Source organism: Canis lupus, chromosome 3 (genome assembly GCF_003254725.2).
Source record: "Canis lupus dingo isolate Sandy chromosome 3, ASM325472v2, whole genome shotgun sequence".
Lineage (NCBI taxonomy): Eukaryota > Metazoa > Chordata > Mammalia > Carnivora > Canidae > Canis > Canis lupus.
This window is the reverse complement of record NC_064245.1, coordinates 60,037,515-60,054,014: the sequence shown is the minus strand read 5'-3', so window position 1 is coordinate 60,054,014 and position 16,500 is coordinate 60,037,515. Positions and strand designations below refer to the sequence as shown.

At 59.2% G+C, this 16,500-nt stretch overlaps 1 protein-coding gene across 30 annotated transcripts in view; it reads left to right on the top strand.

Moving 5' to 3' along the window:
* The window catches only part of ABLIM2 (actin binding LIM protein family member 2), a 141,845-nt gene that overhangs the window by 11,696 nt on the left and 113,649 nt on the right, over positions 1 to 16,500 (top strand). For 23 of the 30 annotated variants that reach the window (XM_049108556.1, XM_049108549.1, XM_049108544.1 and 20 more), the window contains exon 1: positions 14,366 to 14,520. The exons of 1 other annotated variant lie outside the window; for it this stretch is intronic. In XM_049108556.1, coding sequence (XP_048964513.1) covers positions 14,496 to 14,520 — 25 coding nt within the window. In that variant the 5' untranslated portion in view covers positions 14,366 to 14,495. Of the gene's footprint in view, positions 1 to 14,364; positions 14,521 to 16,500 lie in introns of those variants that run through there. 6 more of the 30 variants (XM_049108552.1, XM_049108548.1, XM_049108541.1 and 3 more) reach the window with 2 other exon arrangements.

Genomic DNA, 16,500 nt, shown 5'->3' with positions numbered 1-16,500 from the left:
AATCTTATTACGGAAATGGCTCTGACCCTGTCGACCTCCTGATGGGGTCTTGGGGACCTCCAGGGGTCCCTAGACCAACTTTGAGAGCTGCTGATAAAGGCAGAGTATGCAGCCATTGAGATGACCTGAAGGATCAGTGAGCCGCATGCGTCGGTGCTGGCGGTGAATGAAGAATATGGGGTATGGAATTTTACACACCGTTTCTAGAAAATACACAGGAAAAAACACACTAGAAGAAAATATGTCCAAATGCCATAGGGTTCTGGGCACTTTTGTCTTTCCTCCTAATGCTGCGCTATTTTATTTTTTCCTGCTGATTCACTTTACAGATATGCCAGAGACAGGATTTTGCTCGAGGAGGCTTGACTAGAGAGCAGCTGCCTGGCTCCCCGGCACCGGCTCCTGCTCCAGGGACCGCATTCTCTATTTTGGGAGGCGCGTTTTCACGGTGGAACTAGGGCGGTGGGTGGCATCTACACGCTAGAAGCACAGGAACTCGACGTGTGCATGTGTGTACTCTTAGATAACGTAGCTACAGCTACAAACGAGCGGGAGTTGGGCGCTGGAGCAGATACCAGGGTGGTCAGGGAGGAGGTAGAGGCGGCTGGGACTCCGCGTCCTCGGCTGGAATGCCTGCACCCAGCCCGCTGCAGCAGGGAGCTAAATATATCCTGGGTGTGTGCTGGCAGCCTGGGAACCCCACCCCCACCGGCCCGCACCAGAGCCCCAGGGAGGCATTGATTCGTCTAATAAAAATTGATGTCTGCCATTTGCAGGGCATCTAGTAGTGCCAGGCACCGTGGAAGAGTTGTCTGGGCTCCGTCTCCAGCCCGGAGCATCCCTGTGTGTGTGTGGTGGTGGTGGTGGGGGGGGTGTTGCTCCCATTCTGCACTTGGGGTGCTCCCCTTCTGGAGGCCAATGTGCCCAAGGTCACATCGCTGCTAACAGGGGAGGCAGCATTCAGATGGGCCCCGCCTGGATCTCGGGGAACCCCCCGGGGGGTGCATGTCTCCTGAGTTTTTCAAATCGTTCTGCTTCCTGTGAAAAGGGGCCTGGCAGGTGCAAGAGCATGGCAGTGGTGGCACCAGCAGCACTGGACAAGTATTGGTCTTTTAGCGCTGGGGACCCTGCTGGGTGGTTGTCACAACTGCCCTTTCCTGGCGGGGATGCGGAGGCCAGGTGAGGTGGAGGATGCTGCCCCGGGTGCCCAGCTGACCAAGCAGAGCGGACGTTGGAACTGGGGCATTCTGTTGCGAGATTCTGGGCTTCTGCTGAGCTATGACCTCCCTCCTTCTGTAATCTGCATTCGGTGGGGGTCAGCTTCTGGCTGAGGCCTTCTGTGACCCTCTGCGACCCTCTGTGACCCTTCTCGGAGCTCGATGCAAGGTTGTCTCTGTGTGTGGGGCTCTCCTCCACACCTCAGCTTGCAGAGGGCAGGGGCTCCTGCTGATCTCATTGGGTGGGGGCTCCATCAGCTGCGGTCACCACCCAGAACGTGGGGTAGGTGCGGGAAGCATCCTGGAAGGGTCTTACGAACAAATCGTCGTTTTTCTTACTTAAAATATGACCCACAGCCTCCAAGGTGGGGTCCTTGCATGAAACATAGGAAGGTGAGATCCTGAGGGCCCCTGTGCCCCCCCATTCCCAGGGCCTGGGAACTGCTTCCCCTCTGATGCCCTGCTCTGGGCTTTGATGCCTCCCTCCCCCCTGGCTCTGTAGGGTACCCCTGAGGCCCAGCAGGGGATCTCAGCATGGCTTTGCCCTGGATTCGGGTGTGGTGCTTGCACAGCCTGGCCTCAGCCTGCCCCCCCCCCCCCGCCGGCTGCAGTGCTGGCCAGCAGGAAGGAGAGGGGCTTCTCCCTGGACCTCCCCTTCCAGCGTCTGGCTCCCACTGTGAGGATCTGCCTCTCTCTGGGGGCACCAACATCAGGAAGGCCACCCCCTTCACAGAAGACCCTTCCCTCGGCCCCAAAGGTGGGGCCCCACCCTGGCCCCCATGGACAGTGACACCTCCTCACACGTAGCCAGCCAACCCACCCAGCGTCTGTGGGGAGGTGGATGGGCAGAGGTGGTGGTTTCACTCGCGCCTATCAATCTGCTGGCTGGGTGCGGGAGGTAACCCTGACACAGTTCTTCGCCCAGGCCTGATGAGAAAGGCAGACAGTGCGTGCTGAAAACACACCATGAGAAGGCACTTCTCAGGGAGGCTCTGGGGACAGAGAGAAGTGGTCAGTGAACCTGCCATGAGAGAGAAATTCTGGCAGGCTTCCTGAAAGAGGTGCCATTAATCAAGTAGGAGTTAGCCAGACAAAACAGTGGGAGAAGGGCGTCCAGCAGCGGGTACGGAGCCCTAGAGAGTGGAGGGAGTATCTGTGCCTCAGGTCAGGCCCTGGGTAAGGTGCTGGGCACGCAGCAAGAGCCCCACGGCGCTGTCTGCCTCTCGGGCGCCACGGTTGTCCTGCACCTTGCGTGGCACCTGGTTTGTAGTTGGTGCTCAGTGACCCTGTGAGGAGCCGATGAGTCCTGGAGGAGAGGAGAAGGGGAGGGAGCATAGGGAACCGGGTTCTACAAAGTACGGACTCCTGGCTGTTCTGATAGGGCCGGTGGGGTCCGGGAGCACGCTGGTGATTCAGCTGATGATTCCAGGCTGGGTTTGGGGACTGCTGGTGTCACAACCCTTGCAGGAGAGAAAAAGCCTGAGAGCTGGTGTGGCCTGGGTCAGGGAGAGCTTGCAGGTCCCTGTGGGTGAGAGAGGGAGGTGGGAGCGAGTGCCGAGGCCCAGTCCCTTCCTCCTCTCCTGCCACGAGCCCCTAGGTTCCTTAAGGGCCACGTGGGACCGACCTTCCCTGAGGCCCAGGGACCCCTTGAAGCTTGCTCAGGAGCGATGGAGCTGTCCTGGGGCCGGACGTGGCACCTTCCTCCGTTGCACAGGGGAGAGGCCAGGGTCCAGGTGAGGCCCTGCTTTGAAGCCTGGGCCCCTCTGTCCCATGCGGCAGGACTCGCACTGCAGCTTGGCCACTGCCGCCTTTCTGTCATCGTCAGCTCATCTAAGAATAGCAGAAGTGGCCTCTTTTCAGGCTTTACACATGTTGTTGAATCTGTGGCTCTTCAGGTTCTGGGGTGGAGTGTGCGATCCGTGAGGTCAGGTGACAGGGACGTGGGCCTGTTGTGTCTGAGGTGGAGAGCCACTGCCATGGCGGTGGTGCTCGCCCTGGGCTGCTGGGGCCTCGGTGCCTGGACCCGGCTGGGGGCTGATGGGGCAGCCACAGGGGCCCCGGGGATCCCTGCCCCCTGGAGGCACCGTCCTGCCAGGGGAAGCGGACAGGCACGGTGGTGGGGCTTTGGAACCACAGAGACTAGCAAGACCCAGAGACCCAGAGACGGGTCTCAGGCCAGTCCCCAGACCCTGGCGACAGCCCGGCCCTGGCTGTCCCAGTTCTGGAAGAGAGGGTTAGGCCAGGAATAGAAGCTTTTATTTCCCACAGCGTGCCTGACTCTGGGGGCCACAGCAATTTGGAGAGGAGTGCCTCTAGCAGCCGGGATCTGTGGCTTGCGGTAGGTAGGGAAAGCACTGGCCACCGTGGCAGCGACAACAGGACAGCTTTGGCAAGCGACACAGCCCCCCGCGCCAGCATGGCTCCCTCCCCAGCTCTGCCGCGGAGGAGCTGCAGAGGGGGGAGCTCCGTGGAAGGTGCCGGGGTGTTTGTGTCACTTCCTGCGGGAGCTGGTGAGCAGGAGCTCTTGCTCAGACACTTGTCCATTCTCTATCCAAGGTGACAGATCCGCTCAGTGCTCAGGCTGGACATTTGGAAATTTGGAATGTTGGGGCCCGGTGTGTGGAGGAGAGGTGTGTGACGTGGAGCCCCGGGGACGGCATGGCCAGCCAGTGCCGTTGGCGCGTGATTGACAATTGTCCTTTTACTTAGTGCCCCAAATCACCCTCGCAAATAGGTCTCCTGTGCCCAAACCTGCAAGTGGATCTGCTCTGAATAGTAAACACGTCCAATCTGCCCTCCCCGAAGCATCCTCGATGGAAGCTGAATTATTCAGATATCGATTACTTGACTTTGCTTGAACAAATAGACCCGGATCGCATTAGTGTTTGGCAAAGGCCGTTTCCCTGGGTGCCCACGAGCTCCTGGCGAAGGGAAATGAATTGCGGGGGAAGCTCTGAACCCCACCCCGTGTGGCTGTGGTCTCACGAAGGAGGACGAGGGGCTGGTAATTCATGGCAGGGCACGTGTGGGGCCCGGACGGCGGGACCCCGCATGTCTTCCGTAAGATGACAGCTCCCGTTTCTTCCCAGCTCTGGGGCCTCTGCAATACCATTAGTTTTCCCAGAATCCTCCGAAATACCCCCGGTTCTGGGGTGGGGGTCAGAGAGGGAGGCGGGAAGCCAGGGTCCATGGCTGGAGCCAGGCAGGGCTGCCTGCCCCTAGCCCCGGCCTGTCCCCGCCCCCAGGTGGCTCCCAGGAGCAGGGGGATGTGTAGAAGGTGCTGAAGGTGGCGGGGGTCATGGTCAGCTGAGCTCCAGGCCAGGTCGAATCACTTTAGAGGAACAGTGTCTGCCCCCGTACTGGGCGTCCCCTACAATTTCAATGAGAAAAGAGGCTTTAAAGGAGACTTCCACACACCCAGGCCCCGTCTGCACTGATTCAAGTGTCCAGGTCCTCACTGCAGGCTCCCTGACCCCCAGCTCACTGACCGGCTGGAGCCTCTGTCTGTGCAAAACTCCATCTCCAGCTCTCTCCTGCCTCCCACATGCATCTGGGGGCCACTCTGGCCAGGAAGGACCTTCTGGAGGGGCCCCAAGCTCTTCTGGGGGGTGTCCCTCTCACTTGTGTTTCTTAGAGTCAATTGACTATTATCACCGGGAGTAGGAGCAGCAGCAGTCGTAGTATCACAAACAACACACGCATGCATTTTTGCAAAAGCCGATCGATGATGAAAAAGGAACCCTCTATGGTCCCGGCACCCGGGAATGACCCCAGACCCCTCTGCTGTATTTTCTCCTCGCTCTTCCCTCTGCGTGGACCCTCGGGTGGCACGCCACGCTTTCCTCCCCGCACACCGCCCCATCAGTCTGCCCCGTACGTTACGTGAGGCGGCCCTGAGCGGGTTTTCTGTGCTTTGTTTGACCACATTCTCTCTTGCCTTCACTCAGCAGAGAGTGTTTTCTGTCTTGTTTTTTTTTGGATTAAAGATTTTTTTTTTATTCTGGTAAAAAATACATAACATAAAATCTGCCGTTTTAACTAGAGTTAAATGGTTCGTTGCTGTTCCGTACATTCACATTCCTGTGAAAACTCCACCTCCGTCCATCTCCAGAACTTTTCCGTCTGCCCCCGTGAGATAATCCCCTACCCACCCCGCCCGCAGCCCCTGGCAGCCTGCACTCTGCTCTCTCCTCTGTGGCTCTCACGGCTCTGGGGACCTCACGCAAGTGGCAGCGCGCGGTGTTTGTCGCTGTGGCTGCCTTCTTTCACGGAGCGCGATGTCCTCACGGCTCGCCCAGGTCGAGGCAGGTGCTGGAATGTCCTTCCTCTTCGAGGCTGAGTGACCTTCCACTGGGTGGACCGTGGTGTGCTTATCCGTTCATCTGTTGATGGACACTGGGCTGTGTTTGGCTCTCGTGACTCATGCTGCTGTGAACACGGGGGCGCACATACCTGTTTGCTTTCGCTTCTTTTGGGCGCCATCCAGAAGTGGGATTGCTGGATCAAGGGGCGGACTCCCAGGCTTGGCCGAGGAGCTGAGACCCGGTGCCTCCCCACCTCACTGTCCGTCCATCACCTCCTTGTGAGTGCCTGTGCCCAGGCCTGGGGGCTCCTCCTCCCATCCCCATAACTGCCTTGGGGGCCTGGTTCCGCTGCACCTGCCCCACCCCCCACCATCAGCCAGTGTCTGTTCCATGGATGACCTCCCTGACCCCTCCTCCTGCTGATGCACATGCTTGTCCCCTGGTCTGGGCACATCTGTGCCCTTCCTGTTTGCCTCCCTCAACCAGGGACTCACTCCCGCCACCCTGTACACCCCTGTGTGCCCCCATTGTGTCCCCCACCCCTCTGCCTCAGAATCCTCAGAACCAGCATGTGTCTGCTGGCCCCTAAAGGGGAGCCCAACTGAGTTGGGGGTGGTGACCCAGGGCCACAGCTCCCAGGACCTGGGAAAGCATCCACATAAGAGCAGGGCAGCCTGGGGTGGGAACCATGCCACACTTGGAAGGTTGCATGGGGTGGGATGTGCGCGACTCAGGCCCTCCAGCTGGAAATTCAGCTGGAAAATGTGCCGTCCTTTCCTTCCTCCATTTCCCTTTGTCTCCGTGAGCGTGATTCAGCGGGTGACCCTTGCCTGAGCCCCCCTCAGACTGCCACCCCGACCCACGGAGTAGGCCCGACGGTGGGCAGCGGGCGAGGTCCCTCCACTCTGGGCGCCGCCAGGGCCCCACCTCCCTCGTGCTTTGCAGTTTTGCTGCCCCAGCACGGAAAGCATCTAGTGGCACATTTTGTTTTCATTGTGGCAAAACATACACAACACCGAATTTACCATCCTATCCATTTCTAATTGTCCAGCAACGGGGCATTAATGCCTTTGTGGTGCCGTGCCAACATCCCTGCCTTCCAGCCCACAACTTTTGTCATCTTCCCAGACTGAACGGGCGCCCGTGAGGCACTAACTCCCCATCCCCTACCGCGGCCCCTGGTCCCCACCATCTTCTTCCATCTGTGGGTTTGACTCCTCAGGTCCCCTGTGTGAGGGGAGGGTTCATCCAGGTCATGGCATCCGGGTTGTGGCCTATGTCACAACTTCCTCTTTCAGGCTGAGCAACATCCCATTGCCTGGACACGCCGCACTTTGTTTATGCGTTCACCCGATGCTGGACGCCAGGGTTGCTCCCACTTTGGCTGCAGTGAACACGGGTGTGCAGTCTGGATTTTAGTGGTCCCATCAGCAGCCCTGTGATGGTGGCCTCAGCACCATCCTATGGTCCTGCCGTGAGCAGGGACCAGGCACCAGGCCAGTGCAGAGCATGGTACAGGTGGCTCTTCATTTACCCGTCTCCCGACCCTCCTGTAGCTGGGTGCTCTGTGTGACCTGGGTGCACAGATGAGAAACAGGCCAGCGAGGTGCTGGGTGCTGTGCAGGAGGACCTGCCCAGTGTGGGGCCCATGTCACCACTTTTCCCGGAGAGCACCTGATGGCCTGTGTGCGTCCATCCTCCTGCTAGGTTGTTTGCTCACTGAACCCCGAGTGGGTCTACTCTCTGCCCTGTGCAGGGCTGGCCAAACGGGGTGCATGGGGGCCCTGTCCTGACTCACAGAGAGGGAGGAACAGGTGGCTGGCGAGGGGGCTCGGGCTGAGCGCAGCCCTGGGAGGTGAGAATGCTCACCTGTGCACCTTTGCACGCATGTGCAGGTGTACCCGTGAGATGTCCGGGGGTGCGATTGTTAAACGGGAGTGTCTTCTGCCCAGCCGCTCCTCCCAGAGGCTGCCCACGTTCCACCTTTGCCAAAAGGGGCACATGCATCCCCTGTCCCCGTCCCCCCAGGCCAGCACAGGACAGTGTCTGTTCACACTTGCCCAGCGGATGGAAGGGGCTCCTCCCTGCTTTGGGCTCCTCCCTGGGGACCAGGACGCCCAGAGCATTCTCTACATTTCCGGGCAACTTGTCTTTCTGCGGATTTCCTGTCCCCTCCTTTGCTTATTTTTCTATCGGTTGCTTGTCTGTCTGTATTGACTCGGGAGGCGGATGGGTGTGTGGGCTGCGTTTGGTCAGGCGGGGAGATGAATCTCTGTTGAGCTAATTGCAGGGTGGCTTCCCCAGAAGCCAGGGAGGGCGAGTGCTCTGGGAGGGGCATGCGGGGTGCTGCAGGGTGCAGCAACAGGGGTGGCAGAAAGGGACCCCCTCCGCCCTGCTCCGGCCACCCTTCCCACTGGCCGCTGTGCCCTGCAGGTGGCTCTGGGGGCTCTGGGGACCACCGGGGAACCTGCCCCACAGGGAGGGCTGTCCCTCGGGCCTTCCACAGCCTTTTGTTGCTCTGGGCTCCTCCTGGCCTCAGGGTCCCCATAGCTGCTGACTCCTCTGCTGGACACTCTCCAGCCCCCTGAAGCTTTTTCTGTCTTGTTCTGAAGCCAGTAGAATTCAGAATTCAGTTTCTGTGTCACCTCGGAGAGGTCCTTTGACCTCACACGGTACTGAGTGCCCAGCAAGCCTTTGCTGCCAGGGTGGGCACACTCGTTGCTATGTGGCACGGATGGGACATCCATCTGCTGCCTAGCCTGACCCTGGGGTATCCGGGGGTTCCCACAGCAGCCAGCTCCTGGCTGACACCTTGGAGGCCTGGGAGAGCTTTCTCAGGGTGGGTGCATTGCAGATGGTTCTGAGACCCTGTGGTGAGGGCCCAGCATTCGTGAACAAGTCAGGTGGGCAGTGCCAGCAGCCGGGCAAAGAGGAAGAGGCAGGCAAGGTAGCAGCTGTGGTGGCTGGAGAGGCCCCAAGCAGGCTGGTGTCCAGCTCCGGAACAAGAACCTGGTCTCCATCTGGGAGGCCAGGTGAGCCCCCAGAGTTGGCACTCAATGCCGGGGGTTGTGGAGGTCTGGCAGGGAGGGGAGGACCAATGAGGGCGGGGCAGGGTCTCTACCAGGAAAGAAATGGGGGGGGGGAGGTAGGGCAGAGAGAAGGATGCCCTCTGTGGTACAGGAGGGACACACGGCAGTGAGTGTCCACGCTTTGTGCTGGCTGCTCTGAGACATGGTGATTTTGCTGAAAACGAGAACGCCGGTGTTCTGGGTCGAACATATTCCCCAAAGAGATATGCTGCAGTTCTAACCCTGGTACCTGGGACCCTGTGATGTGACCGTACTTGGAAGCAGGGTCCTAGTGGAGCAGGGCAGGTCCCGATCCACTCTGACAGGCGCCCCAACGGGAGCAGAGACGCAGACACAGGCTGCCCTGCAGGCCTGCGCCGAGGGGGCCGATGGCCAGCAGCACGGAGGCTGCAGGAGGCCGGGGAAGAGTCTCCCCTTGGAATTCTAGACAGAGCGCGGCCCACTTCCACTTTGATTCAGGGCCTCAGCCCTCAGAACAGTGAGCACAGGGCTTTCTGCTGTTTAAGCTTCCAGTGCGGGGTCGTTTGTCCTGCAGCTGTGGGAAACCACTGCCATCACTGGGTGGGAAAGACAGACGTCGTTGACCAAGGGCCACCGTGAGCCAGGCTGGGCGCCAGGCAACCTGATAGGCAGCCATCCACATTTTACAGATGAGGAAACTGAGGCTCAGAGAGGTCGAGGCTCAGAGAGGTTAGGGCTCTTGGCCAGGGTCACCCTGCGGCTGAGCAATGGTGGCAAACTTGGGTCTGCCTGAGTTGCAGAAGGAGAGGCGAGAGTAGTGGTGGGTGGGAGCAGATACAAAGGGCGAAGCATTCTCTTTTCCCACTATGAATTGCAGGGGGGCTTCCAGGCAGAGGCGTCCAGCACGCAGCTGGCACAGGGGGCTGAGTGCTCAGCAGAGGCCATGGCCGGGCCTCAGGAATCCCTGCCCAGGGCCTGGATGATGTCACAGATCCCTGCAGACCTAAGTTTTTATGCCCCTTAAAAAGGTGTTGGTGTCTTCCTTGCTTTAAAGTCACCTTGAAAATCTGTACCATCTGCCGGAGAGTTCCAGGCTCTGATCTCATTTGTTTCTCATCTTTTAGCAGCGTAGGTAAAGATGTGAGTGAATGTACAATAGAGCATGATTGGTCGAAGCAGCACGGGGTTGTCAGGGAGAGAAGGATGGCGCTTGGATGTGGGGCAGGGGTGTGCCAGGGGGAGGGTGAGGGAGCAGCAGCGGATCCTCACGGGGGAGAGGACAGGGCCACCTGGGACCACACACTCCCTTCCTTTCCGTCAGAGCCCCTTCCCTAGCCCCCCAGTGAGCCCCACTGCTCCTGGGGTTCCAGCTGCTGCATGGGCAGCAGGGGGAGGACCGTCTACCAGGCAGGGTGGCCAGGGACCATGTCCTCGAGTGTGAGTGTGTGTGTGTGTGTGTGTCCTTCTAGGCACCTGCCAGTCCGCCCACCCTCGCTGTACAGAAAGGGCACATTTCTCTTTCCTCTAAATCACTCAGTTTCTCTTGGGTCCCCCACCCTGGCAGGTGTGGAAGTTGGGATAGAACTTTCTACACTGCAGGTGGCGACCCATTTGTGGGCATGAAATCAGTTCAGTGGGTCAGAGCAGCGTTGCTTACATAAGGAGTGGAGCTGAATGGAAAGACAGCAGAGCACGTCGTGAGTAGAAGAGCCGGTATCGTCTGGTGAAAAAAATCGCTATAGATTTATATGCCGTATAAACTGTTGCTGCATGCGGCGGCTGGAGAACGACCCTTCCAAAACACACCACGTCCACATCCCTGGGACCCGAGAGTGTGGCCTTATCTGAAAAACGGTTTTTGCAGATGGGATTAAGTTAAGGACGTTGTGATGGGGAGATCATCCTGGATTACCCGCCTGAGCCCTGAATGCAATCGCAATTATTCTTAGAAGAGGAGGCAGAGGGAGGTTAGGGGCAGACACAGAAAACAAGGCCATGTGACCACAGAGGCAGAGGTGGGGGTGAGGCGGCCACAGCCAAGGAGTGCCAGCCGCCCCCAGAAGCTGGAAGAGGCAGGGGGTGGATTGTCCCCACGGCCTCTGCAGGAGGCAGCCCTGTGGACACCTTGGCTTCAGCCCAGCGGCTCTGATTTTGCACTCGTGGCCTCCAGTACTGTGGTAAGCCACCCAGTTGGTGGCATTTTGTTACAGCAGCTGTGGGAAACTGATACGTTGTGGGACAAACAGCCCAGCGGGCAGAGACATAAGTCGGGGCCTGTGGGGCTGGGGGCTGGGGCTCGGCTGATCAGGCTGGACCAGGTGTGGTGGCTCCACTGCGTCTCTAGTCTTCCTCCTGGGACCAGCACGCTGGCCCAGGACTGTTCTCCTTGTTCAAAGGCAGAAGCATGAGAGGCAGGTGGAAATGTGTGAGGTGCCTTGGGGCACATTGTCGCTTCCACCTAAGTGTCATTGGCCACAACCAGCCACCTGGGCAAACACAAAGTTATGCGGCAGGAGGATACTGTGTTCCTGAGAGACTCTGGTGAGGTTGAGGATGCTCAATACCCAGTCCTTTCGCAGGTGTGCACACCTGTCCCCGGGGGGGGCCACTGTCTAACAGGCAGGTCCCTTCCTGCGCGCCAATGTGGGAACAGTTAGGAAGCCACTGACCAGTGATGGAGAGCCTGGCCCTGAGCGCATGGGTGTTCACGGTACCTGGCTCCACTTCCCTGCAACTCTCCCGAGCATCTGCTCAGAAGTTTCCAGGTGGTGCAGGAACCTCACCTGCTCACCCCACATTCTCAGAAGGAAAGGGGCTCCTCCCGCAGGATGTGGGGAAGGGAAAGGATTGCCCCCCCTCCCAAAGCCCTGCTGCCGCCGGTCACAGCTCCAGGATGGGATGTGCAAACTGCAAATTAGCATTAAGCCCGCGGGGGTCCTGGTCCCTGGCCTTCAGACCACAATGGTGACCTTGGAGGCTGAAGGCTGAGGCCCAGGCCAAGGGGTGGGAATCCCTCATGAAGCTGGGAATCCGCAGTCTGTCCTTCCCATGGGTGCTGGTTGTGCTGCCCCTCCTGCCCACTCCAGAGCAGTAGGGAAGGGGCAGGGTGCAGGCACACCTACCCCCCTGGGCCCTGGGAACCACTTGAGGCTGTGGAAGGAGAAGCTTTGAGTCTCTGAACCCTGGGCCTCTGTAGGTGAGGGATGTCTCCACCCTTAGTGTCCCCATGGGCCAGGGGTAGCTTCCCAGGGACCCAGCAGCTGCTGCAGATGGGGGGGCAAGGTGCATGGAAGCTGGGGCTTTGTGGGTGGTCGGTGCCAGGGACCAGGCAACTGGGCGCTGGGCAGACACCTGGAGAAGGACGGAGCCCAGAAGAGCACCCCGAGCCAGGCCTGCACTGCGACTTCTGCCCAAGGGTCCCAGAGTCCGAGAAGCCCCTGCTGGGATGCAGTCCCTCTCTCCTGGGTGGCTCATCCCACAGCATCAGGGCAGATCTCTCTCACCAAACGTGGGTGTTCTGGCCTCCAGCTGAGACGGACTGCAGGTGTCAGGCCTTGGGGAGCCCTGGTGGGGAGAGCGTGGACCTTGGGAGGGTGGTCCTGGGCTGGGAGGCTCTGGGAGGGCTGGCCTCTACTGGATGCTCTCACAGTGGGGAGTCAGGGGGCAGGTTCATTCCCACTGTGTCTTCACTCTGGGAGCCCTAGGTTCCACCTCATCGGGAGGGGAGAGGGTCCTTCCGAGCTTTTGGAGCTCGTGGGACCCCGCTCCCTGGCCAGCTTCTTGCTGCCTCCAGGGTGGGGTGGGCATTGCTTGTGGAAGGGAAGAGCTGCTACCCACACCCTTCTCCTGATGCACTTCCTCCTACCACTGGTCCCCAGAGAGAGTCCACTTTTTGGGGGACTAGGATGTCCTGGTGCCTGCATGCCTTCCCACCCCACAGAGCACCCCCAGGCTCATGGAGCAGGGGTCCTTCGCCCTTCACAAACGTCTCCTCCCCAGTCTCACGCAGGCTACTCCCCTGCCTGGAGTATCCATCCCAGGTCCAGTGGCTACCTGCCCCTTGGCCTCTGCGTGTCCACCAGTCCCTTCCTCCTGGGCACCCTCTAGGGTGCTGGTCACACACAGAGAACCCTGCCAGACTCTCAGGCTCAAAGCCACAACCCGCTCTTGTTTAACAGAACTGGCTGCACCCCACCTTTGTCTCTGCCTCAGTTTCCTCTTAGGGAAAGTGGGGACAAGATGGCTCCTGCCTCGGGTATGGAGCAGTGTACGGGACTTGCTGAGTGCTCAGAGGGGAGTTGAGGTCATGTCACCATCTTGGTTTATGCCCCGAACTGGGCACAGGGACACAGGGCATGGATCTCGGTATAAATGAACAGGGAAGCTCCTCTCATTTATAAGCAAAAGAGGATATAATTCTGTGCCTGGGATGCATGATTTGTACCCATTTGTGGGTCCCACGGGCCTCGATAGTGATGCTTCAGATAGTCCCGGGGGCTTCCTGCAGCAGTCAGTGGGTCACCAGCCCCCTTTACTGGGTGGCGAGGTAGGCATGTCCCACCATTGTGTGACCAATGACAGTCCAATGAGGCGAGGAAAGCTCCACTCTGGCTGCCAGCACCTGCTCCTGACTCTTCAGAGCTGGTAGAATGACATGTTTTCTGCTGGGTGCCTCCAGAGGGGTCACTGGGCCTGCCCTGAGCTAAGCCGCTAGCTGGGTGGTGTGAGGCGTGAGCTGTGCTTTGGGTGTTGCCCCAAAGCCCCTCAGCAGCGGCATCTGGCGCTGGCTACCCATGCCCAGGTGTGCACAGACCAGTGTGCTCTCTGCAGCCACGTGCTGAGTCCAAGCAGCGCTCACTGTGTATGCGGCTGGGACCTTAAAGCCGAGGGGCACCAGGGACGCGGGACGTGGCTCAGGGACCAGGCAGTCAGCCGGACCCAGTGGAGCCCCAATGCCACCTTACACGGCCAACAGCCTTCCCAAGCCTCAGTTTCTCTCTGGCACGTTGGAGTTGTGTGAGGGGTTAAAAGGTCCCCCCCAAAGTCATGTCCACCCAGAACCTTGGTGTGTGACCTTATTTGGAAGAAGGGTCTTGGGACGCCTGGGTGGTTGAGCATCTGCCTTTGGCTCAGGGCATGATCCTGGAGTCCTGGGATCGAGTCTCACATCGGGCTCCCTGCATGGAGCCTGCTTCTCTCTCTGCCTGTGTCTCTGCCTCTCCCTCTGTGTCTCTTATGAAAAAATAAATTAAATCTTTAAAAACAAAAACAAAAAGGGTCTTTGCAGATGTGATTAAAATAGGGATGGAGATAAGGTCATCCTGGATCAGGGTGGCCCTGCAGCCAGTGATGGGTGTCCTTACAGGAGAGAGAGAAGGACACATGGGCACACAGGGAGATGCTCTGTCAAGGAGGGGCAGAGGTGGTTGTGATGACCCCAAGCCCGGGAGCATCAGGAGTGGGAGGACGCGGGGAAGGATCCTCCTGTGTGTGGCCCTGTGCACATCTCGATTTGGGGGTCCTGGCCTCCAGAATCTGGCGAGCATGATGTTGGATGTGAAGCCCCCAGCATGTGACACCGGGGCGTGGGGAGGGTCGTGTGGGTTCACTCGTGCTGCCTGCATTTGGCACATGAGGGCAGCGCGTACCCCGCCCCCCAACCCTCCACCCCGACCACGTGTCTTTCCAAAGTCCCTTTCCCGGACGCCTGGGAAACAGGTGCATCTCTGGGGGTTGGTGGGAGTCTATTTCAGTGTGCCGGGAAGGGGTTGGCCCTGCCCTTCCTGGGGCATGAGGGTGGCAGCTGCCACGTGACCCTCTGGTGTGTCCATCTGGAGTCGTGCCGGCCGAGGAGGCTCTCCTGCAGCTCAGCCGCCGCCCGCAGCCTCCGTGGGTGCCGGTCCTTGGTGAGGAGGCCATGCTCCATGGGGATGCCTGGAGGAGAGACAGGTAAAGCTGGAAACTGCCCTGAAGGCTGAGACCATCTGGCTGGAGGGGACAGCTGGCTTTCCTAACCAGCAGCCTTGGGTCCCACAAATAAGCTTTGGGGGTCTGACATGAAGGGAGGTGTCTGGTTGAGCTCTGCTGTTTATGAATGTGGTGAGGGCCGGCACTTGTGAGCGCCACCTGTTTGCCAGGCTTCTGGGGGCTTGTCTCATGGCGTCCTGATGACAGCCCTGTGGAATGACCCATTTTACAGATGAATGAGCTAAGACTCGGGAGAAGGGAGACTCTGGTTTGACATCACACAGAGGTGGGCTCTGGGGCCCTGGGACCCTACAGCCTGAGCCAGAGTTACTGGGCCCATGGCCCCTCTGCTCCCGCCTCCCCTTCCTTCTTTCCTCCTGTAAGGTGCTGCAGCCAGCCAGGGCTGATTTTGCTCCCCAGGGGATATTTGGGAATGTCTGGAGGCAGTTTTGTTTGTGGCATCTGGGGGAAGGGCACTCCTGACACCCCTGGGGTGGAGGCCAGGGACGGCCAGAACAGGACTGTCCCCGCTGTAAGGACTTGTCCAAACCAGAATGTCGGTTGAGTCTGGGCTGGGAGACCTGCTTTAAGGGATTATCATAAAACCTCATTTCTGTGGGGCTGATGAAGAATCGGGCCCATCACCTGCTTAGATGATACATAGTTATCTCCTAATCCGCTCAAACTCAAGACCTGGCAAGGGGGCGGCCAGGGAGGGTGATGGGAGGGGCAGCTGGGTGGGGGGAAGCTCAGGAAGACAACTGAGGAAAGGGGAGTGAGTTCAGGAGGGAGCCTGCACCCCAGGAGCAGAGGGAGGCCAGGGTGCTCGGGCAAGCCTCTGAGAGCTGGGGTGTTCAGGGGGGCCTCCTGCAGGCTCCTCACCTCACAGGGCCTCCATCCTGGCACGAGGCTCGGTGCTCTGTGGGCGCCTCATCTCTGGGCAGCTGGGACAGACCCCTCCCCAGAGTGGGGACCAGGACCCCCTCATCCCTACCCCCCATCAGCGCCTCACACTGAAGGGGCAGCTCCGGGCTGTGGCAGTATGGCCTGGAGGCCGACCATCGAGCGGCCTGGCCTCACTGCGCCCTGGGTGGGGGCCCCTCACTGCTCCTGCTGGCCTCAGGGACCCTATCTGTAACCCGGGGTTGATTGAGGCTCCTCTTCCCAGGGTGTCATGAGTGGGCATAGCAGACACTTGATACTGTTTCCCCAAAGGTGTGACTACACCCCCACCCCAGCTGGCCAGATGCAGTCCCTTTTGGGGCTCTACTCCCCAGCCTTGGAGCATCTGCTGGCTGGGGGGCAGGTCATGTCCCTCCGGCCTGCTGGGTGTGCAGGATTGTTCCGATAGGACCAGCAGATCCCGAGAGCTGCAACACGGGAGCGTGGTGTCCATGTTTGCAGTGGAGCGTCCCTGTGGGAGGCAGTGGGCACGACATGTCCTTCTCGCCGGACGGTGGGCGGGGACGCTGATGGCAAAAGGCGAACAGCAGCCGTGAAAAGTGGCACAAACCTGGTGCAATAAGCACCACTATTCTCGATTCACAGATGAAGAAATGGCAGTAAAGGAAGTGTGATTCCGCTTCTGTAAAATTATAGTAAAAGCAAAAGCAACGCTTCATGGAACTCTTAGAGGAAGCCGTCGGAATAAAGCTCCGTGCCCTCAGGTTGAGGAGTGCTTTCTTAGACATGACTCCAAGGACACCAACAGTGAAAGGAAACACAAATAAATTGGATGTCATCAAAATTAAACATTCTTATGCGGCAAAGCTCGTCACGAAACAGACAAAAGCAGCAGGCAGCGTGGGAGACGGCGTTTGCCGGTCGCGTGTGTGATGAGGGACGCGTGTGTAGGACGTTCTGTAGCTATCCGGAGGATGACCGCAGTACGTGGACCAAGGGTCTGAACAGACGATTCTCCAAAGCTGTTGCGCAAGAACAGACGAGCACCCGGAGAGTGTT